The sequence below is a fragment of the Siphateles boraxobius genome, unplaced genomic scaffold (assembly GCF_051911475.1).
Source record: "Siphateles boraxobius isolate OS27281-9 unplaced genomic scaffold, OSU_SipBor_1 25, whole genome shotgun sequence".
In the NCBI taxonomy this organism is placed as follows: Eukaryota; Metazoa; Chordata; class Actinopteri; order Cypriniformes; family Leuciscidae; genus Siphateles; species Siphateles boraxobius.
The window spans coordinates 14,665,471-14,673,601 of record NW_027508866.1 but is presented as its reverse complement, the minus strand read 5'-3'; the positions used below and the strand labels follow the sequence as shown (position 1 = coordinate 14,673,601).

Below are 8,131 nucleotides of genomic sequence, written 5' to 3'. Positions count from 1 at the left end.
TTGTTCATTGGTGCCACTGTTTTGCCATTTTGGCAGACAAGACATGATTATCAAATGTTTCAAGGAATATTTGTATACTTATGTTGTCCATGTTGTTTTACACCTTTGTAGAAGTTTAATCGAGTTAGATTATTTGAATGTATTTCTGTTAATATAGCTTTAATATTTTTATTATACGTTAAATATACCATGTTAAATGCTGCTGTAGTAGACTGACATAAGAGCATTTGCACATGATAGCCAGCAGAGGGCAGTAAAAAAACACTTTACAAATCAATTTGTGATGTCACTGCTGTAAATGTGGAAATGAGCCAGGAATACATCCTGTGCAAATTATCCTGAGCATTGCGTCTATATCATTGAAGGCTTTCTAAGATGACCCTGACTCAACTGTACACATCACCAGTCAAATAGGCCCTGGCACAGGTCACTGCTAACCATCTGTCCACAAAGAGCTGTGTTGAAACTCCACAGGTTCACCTTGCCGAGGCATCATAATGTAAGGAGTCTGTTAAATCACTTTATAATGGACACCCCTCCATTTACCCCCCACCCAGGCCTTTAAAACAGGTCAGTTCCTGAGAGTCAGCAGTTTGGGAGGAGGGAGTTGGTTGCAGAGGGCATAAAGGCATTTTTATGGTCCCACAGGATCCCGCATTTATCTGCTTGAGGACATAAGTGCTTCTTTGCTGTGGCAGGCATAATCGACTGCAGCCAACTACCAGGACTCGGTGTTTATTTGTCCATCAAGTTGTGTAGAACGCTGGTAGGACCTCTGAAAGCAACGCATTACTCTAGAGAAGAGTGCTGCTTAGGGATTTGGAATATGCCTCTTCCGAAAACATTAGGGGAATAGCAAATTAAGCAAAGCACACGTTTTGTGTTAATGCCAAAACAGAATGTTTATTACTTTTTTGTTTGCTATTTACATATTTATCAAATACAAAGTATAATAAAGAGTTTGGAATGCAACAGCACACCTTCATCATATAGGGGCGTCTAACAAACCCTTGTTTCATCTGAATTGTTCTTTCTCTCTGACACACAACATTCAGCCATCAAAGTTACTGCTAAATCGAACCGTTAAAGTATATTGCAACCGCCCCGTATGACGTCATATGCCTCTCTTCTGGACGTTTCATGCGATTCCTCATACGGTCGGGATGTGGTTTCATTCAAATAAAATAAATAAATAAAAAAGTAGCCGGTCCCTTTAAACCCTTAAAAAGATGAATATTTATATACTACCCAGCCTAAAATGATTGATGATTAGATGATTGAAGATTGTGTCTATTTGTGCGTGTTTGTGTCCTTTTACTTCCACAAATGGCCAGATGGGGGGCATTTTAGGTCGTGCAACTCACATTATAAATAATTAAATCATCATTACTTCCCTCTTCTGCATTAATCCTGTATTCTACAGTTCTGAGTGGTGGAGAAATTACACAGGGGGCAGAAGGGCAAATGAAAGGATGGAGGAGAAGATCAGTGGATCTGTAAAAGGGTCAGCTGAGATGGCCTGTTGCTTTCTACAAGGTCACTTTGTCAATGAAACTGACCCTAATGGGGATACAAGTCTCTGTATGCACAGACACACCACAGAAAACGGCCATCATTTATTCTGCAGAAGCTCGTTCGCAGAACCTTTTTATTTATATGGGTTTGCTCGCTGTTGGACGGCCGTAATTAGTTCCTCGCTTTTTTTGCGGAATGAAATAGTCTTTCGGGACGGAGATAAGGTCAACCAACATCCTAGTCCATCAAAAAAAGAATGAGAATGTCATTTCCTTCTTGAGTTCGGGCGCTCATACGAGCGCGGTCACTCCTCCAAGCTTGCCACTCTCCTCGCTGGCCCAAGGCTGGAGGTTCTGCAGGGCGAAAAGTGAGGAGTTGTGGATGCAGAGCGGGTCTGATGGAACTGAATCAGTCAAAGACTTCTGGAAGGCATCGTGCTGGAGTTGAATCATCAGCCGGTTGGCCTGCTGACGCTCTGCCTCCCTCTCCTCCGCTGTCTGCCGTCTGACAGGTGATATAGAGGGGAAAGATATAGAGAAAATTAGAGGAGTGGAAGTTTTACATTTGCCACAAACTTGCTCATTTACTGCATCTATTCAGTTTCCTGAATTACAGGGTTCAAAGAATCACAAACAGCTAGATTAAGCTTTTAAGACATCTTGGAAGAAACAAACCACCTATGTGAATATTTTACCGACATGTGGATTTAGATAGAATTGATCTAATTTTGTTGAAATTTTGTGAAGCACACAGCTGAAGGTTTCGAGGAAATGTAATTGATTATTCAACCGAACCAAAAGGTGAATGTAGAGTTTATTTAAATATTAAATATTCAAACGGCCCCTTCTCTTCTCCAAACTGTGGCATGTCGTTAGTGTATTTGCCTTAATTAATAATTCATATATCTTCCTGACAACCCCCATTATTTTCCCATTCATTCTTACAGATATTACGGCCATTAGGTCAAATCTAAAAAAAAAGATAGATAGATAGATAGATAGATAGATAGATAGATAGATAGATAGATAGATAGATAGATAGACAGATAGACAGATAGATGCATCTATTTAACATGTTCAAGAATAAACAGATCGCAATTCAGTCACATACAAATAACGCTTATAAAAATCTCATAAGTAGTGCAATATTTTATTTTTCGATTCCTATGAATTCTTCTTCTTCATCATCTCTGGATAGATAGATAGATAGATAGATAGATAGATAGATAGATAGATAGATAGATAGATAGATAGATAGATAGATAGATAGATAGATAGATAGATAGATAGATAGATAGATAGATAGATAGATAGGTAGATAGAGCTTATATTGTAAATACTGTATAACTTATATGGTTCAAAAAGGCCTAAATTTAAAAAAAGCCTGTCTTTAGTTTGTTACTTTTAGGGCAATAATTTAAATGGCAGTTAAAATATACATTTCAGTCCATTCAGTGATTTGATGTCATTATTTGCAATTTCATCAAGTCAATCTGACTGTCATTCCCATCATTTCTGTTAGAGACTATGGCTAAAAACAGGTTATTAAAAAAATCAGGATACCTATTTCACAGTATGTGTTATTGGACATTATCAATGTCCAGACTCCAGACTAATGTTTAGAAAAAGTATATGTAATGGGAAATATTATTCTAGTGAAATGGAGTTCTTGTGCCTTTGTTCCTCTGATTTCATTTGACATTTTCTCAGCGTTTCTTCATCTTATATTAGTATATATCTCACTTTCTTTCTCTGCCTCACCTCCACTTGGTCCTGCGGTTTTGAAACCAGGTTTTGACCTGGGCGTCTGTCATCTTCAGAGTTTTGGCCAAGGCTGCTCGTTCAGCACTGGCTAGGTATTTCTGTCTGTGGAAGCGCTTCTCCAGCTCACAGATCTGCACTCGGGAGAAAGATGTGCGGGGCTTCTTTCTCTTAGGTGGTGTGCGGTTCTGGTACGGGTGACCGATACGCCGAGCCACAGTAAAGGGCGTCAGAGCTGCTGTGGTTTGAAGAAGGAAAGAAAAGCCACAGAGTGAGAGATGAGGAAAATACTGTCCTCTTTCTATCACACTCAATCATTTTTCTTAGTAGATAAAAAAGCATAATTGCATTCTGCATTTTCAAGTTTCAAGATGCCTTTTAAAAATGCTATAAAAGGTACATTTTTAAGATAGCTATTTTGTGCATCTACACTGTTTTCAGAGTGTATATATTAAATCCATTTAAATGTAAAGACAGACTGTCCAAGAACCTACAAAAATGGGTTGCATTACAGGAAATTTTAAATCTATTAGTTGAAGAATGCATGCACTTGTAATCTTTTATTATTTGTTTATAAAGGAGTGTTAGGAAGTAAACAGCTTTTTGCACAGCAGATTTAAGTTTCTTACTTTTGCTGAGTCAAAGGAAAACTGCGTTCATCATCATTTTAAATTACCTTCATGCACTATACCTTTTAGATGTCAAATCAGACATTGTGTTATTGATTGATAAATACTAAAAAACCCTCATAAATAGATGGGTTGCTGATGCTCTTAGGATTTGTTGAGAGGCCTGTTACTCAGGTTCCATATAAGCTGTACAATAAAATCACACAAAATATATCCTATTAATGTTGCATCAAATACAAACAGCAGCTGTTCTCATATAATGACGGTAATTTCCCATAATGGTAATTTATTTATTACCTAAAAAACACAGAGAAGCAGATAGTGCCTGTTACCGCAGTTATAGAGGCAATAATTAAAGCTGGTAAAATATTGATATGTCTTTCTAATGGAACACCATTCACCATTGCCCCAGAATAAAGAAAGCTGATGATCTATGTGACAGCTCTGAACTGTAAGAGGTTACATTCATATGCAAAACAGCTGTTAACTAAATATAACAATAACTCATTTCCTACTTCCGTGTTTATGTTGCACGTTTGGTAGATGTTCAATAGCCTACATGTTTGGGGGATAAAATAGCCTTTATATTCACATATGTTCACCTAATCAAAAGGTGTATTCAAATAAAACAGGCTATTGCTTATTTCAGACGTCTTATAAAATGTTTGTAGGCTATTTTAATGATTAGATATGCTGATTATGTAGATATGGCTACGTGTTAAAATTTTACCGCGCTTGAAGATTAAATTGTTAGCCTACTCATAATACAAAGATTTTAAAAATAATAATAAATCTTTATGCCGATAATAAGCTGTAAACAGCTGACGTAAGTTGAACGTGTTGAAGTGTTGACTTTGTTTCGCCCTTTTTCTTTTAATTTCACTCATAAACGGTAGGTGTTTCACGCTCTTCAAGGTCAAATAAAACTAAAACGGACTCTTCAGCAACATCCATTCATCTGGAAAAAAACAGGATCAAGATTACCAGACAGACTGTCTAATATTTATTGTATTGAAACCTTCATCAATTCATCCTTATGATTCTTTCACAAGCAAACATTCAACAGCATCACAGTTTCCACAGCTTAAATAACACGATTTTTGTGCATTTATTCTATTTTGGGGAACACATGTATATTGCGATAACTATAGCCTAATAGCCTACATCAATCTTTAAACATTATAAACTACTTGATGAATCCGTAGTTTGTTGATATGAATATACATATAAAAATATATATTACCTAATTGTTCAAATGTAGGCTACCTACTTTAATAATAGCTGAAGCATAATATATGGCTTATAGGCTAAGTGTTATTAGCTACTATAGTGTAAGCTGTTATTATAATCAATAATGAACATGTAAAAAAAATGCTTTTCTATTTTAGTGATTTACTTTTAATGATGCCGTCCTGTAAAATTATATTTTAATAAAAAATAACTAGGCCTACATTTAAAACAAGATACACACAGACACACACACCAGAGAGTAGTTTGTAGGCTACTAAAAGCAGAAATAATGGTTTTAGATTTCATAAGTTGTGTGTGTCAAACAACATCTAGCCTACAAACCACCGCCATTTCAAAATATATCACAAATAGCCGTGTTAAAACATAATTCGTTTAGCGCTTGGGCTTTTTACGGTTATGTTTGTCTTATTGTTATAGATGGTGAACTTGAGTGATTTTTGTTTTCTCAGTCAATTTACAATTTCCTGATTCGGACATTTCAAACACACGAGGAGCTTTTTGTTAGAAACACGAAAGGAACCGATCGAAAGAATGGGAGTATTTATTTACCTGCAAATCTGTCTTTTGCGAAGCGCTGACTGCTGTCCATCCAGGGAAAACTGAGACTCCCAAGTCCGGGCACCGCGCTGGCCATGGGTGGAGGCACAGCCGCGGCCAGGGGCCTGTGAGCAGGGACCCTAATCACTCCTCCGGGTGCAAGGGTCAAGTTCACTCCGTATGGACTGGATTCCTCATATGGTGAAGCGATACCGTGAAACGTGCCGGTTAGTGTCGTGTACGGCGTTGCGCTCGCTCCCGTTGGGCTGCCGAGATGGTAACCGCCTCCGCTCGCGCTGCTGCTACTCTCGGAACTATTCCTGCTCGAGTTCTGCTGTGACTCTTGATCGGTGCCGCTGAGAATCTGGTCAATGCCGAAGCTGATGGGTTCATGTTGGGTAGGTTGTGATGTTTGACTAGTGCCACTTGGGCTGGAGCTTGAGGCTCGGTCCATCCTCACCACCCGAACCTTTCCAGTGGGTTTATTCCACAGATAATTTCTGACTGCCCTGGAATTGCACTATGGTAAAACTCTGCCTATATGAGTAAGGGAATCCCTAGTAATAACTACTTTGTGATGTATTACTCCTCGAGATTCAATTCTTTACTTAAGATGGCTTGGACGCATTCGTCTGTGGGTGAAAAGTTTTTGGCACGAGGACTTGGCAGATTTCTGGCACTCTCTCTCCACTGGATCCCTACACGAGGCTCTTTGAGCTCTTCTCTTCACTGATTGGACAGCGCTCAATCTCCCTCTCCTTATTGGCTTTCATTTTTGTTACAAGTCACAAAATATTGTGACATCATTCTTCAAAATGCAGATCATTGACTTCTCAATTTTTGTATTGGTCAAGTATCTCTTTATTATGGACATGCTGACATAAGCATGTCATCATTAGCTCTTTAAATATTTGAGTTTTAATAGAGATTCTACCGTGGCCTCATGTGGAAAATAAATTGTTCATCAACTGTATGCTATTATTGGCCATGTATGGCCATGTCTGTTTATAATGCAATTTAATCAGATGAGATGAGGAAAGCATAATTTGATGAGTTTTTTTAACCATCTGTTCTAATGAGAAACTTAAAAACGGCCAGCTAAAACAAGGGACGCTTATTATCATTCACGTTTTGAAATAAAAAATAATCGAATTTGTATATCGCTTCCAGCAATCAAATGTGTGCTTTTGACCTTAAAGCTGCCCTCAACCTTTTTTTTTTCTAATATGTCAATCAACTTTAGTCTCGTTCCTGGCTTTATTGGATGAAGAGAAACAAATTAAATATCCTCTTTATTTATTGTGTCCATGGGGAGGTTGGAATGTGGGAATAGGTCGTGTATTGTTCATATAAAATTATATAATATCAAGCTATAGGAAAATATAAAAGATATAGTAATGATAATAATAGGCTACGCCTATATAAATAAATATAAGTAGCCTATGCAATAAGTAATGTGAACAGTTTTCATTGTTGCTGTTCACTTAAGTCGCTGTTATAATAAAATTCAGATTTATTTTATTAATCATGTTAATTGAATGGTCTTGCACATCTTGCTTTTGTTGCGTGTTTATGGAGAGCCTATATGCAGCGCTTTTATACTCATAAATGTTACTAAAATTAAACAGTCTGAGACTCAGAAGGATTCACCCAAGAAAAATATCTTTGACGATTTAATTTAGCAATGGTTTATGTCCGAGATACAGCCTCATTTGACAATAACATAACATTGCACACCAAAACAAATTAACTTTTGTTAATGCAGTGTTCTTAAAGCCACGTTAATTATTTTGTTTCTGTTAAATATTTTCTGAAATGATAAAGCCTACTAAATTGAGTTCATTATAATTAGCACATGTTTCTTTTGAGATGCTCTTTAGCTAGTTGTTGCATCCGGAAAGCGTTTAACAGCTGTGCGCCTTAAGGAGCCAGTGTCGGCGCTCGGAGAGCTGCACTCCCATGCGCTTATTTAATCGAGAGTGTTGGGACACCCGATCTTCTGACAGCGGATCTAAGTGGTTCCTTGTAATCTGCCACGTAAAAATGATTATGCTCTTTTGGCCTGGCCGCCGCGTTTGATTAGCTTCAGGGGGTGGGAGCTGGTGTGGAGCAAATCCGTTTACTTTGAAGTAGTTGATATTTTAATAGACCATTAGTGAGTGCTGACGCTAAAAAGCCCCGTTCCCCCGGGAGCTCGGCCCTCGTCCAGCGGCTGAAGACGCTTACGTCATTCCCGTGATGCTTGTCGTTGACCCATGGTTACTCTGTCGCTCTGAGCCTTTGCTTTTATCATGTTACATATTTCAGATAGATAGATAGATAGATAGATAGATAGATAGATAGATAGATAGATAGATAGATAGATAGATAGATAGATAGATAGATAGATAGATAGATCGACTATAAACAGATAACAATAGACAGATATTGTTAGTTTAA

General features: G+C 37.7%; 1 protein-coding gene across 1 annotated transcript; it reads right to left on the bottom strand.

Moving 5' to 3' along the window:
- Positions 1 to 876: 876 nt before the first annotated feature.
- On the bottom strand, positions 877 to 6,396 carry tlx3b (T cell leukemia homeobox 3b). The gene is made up of 3 exons (XM_077242828.1): positions 5,705 to 6,396; positions 3,276 to 3,513; positions 877 to 2,019 (listed from the first exon to the last, which is right to left on the bottom strand). The coding sequence occupies exons 1-3, from the start codon at positions 6,144 to 6,146 to the stop codon at positions 1,806 to 1,808; spliced, it is 894 nt and encodes a 297-aa protein (XP_077098943.1). The 5' UTR covers positions 6,147 to 6,396; the 3' UTR covers positions 877 to 1,805.
- Between the last annotated feature and the right edge of the window lie 1,735 nt (positions 6,397 to 8,131).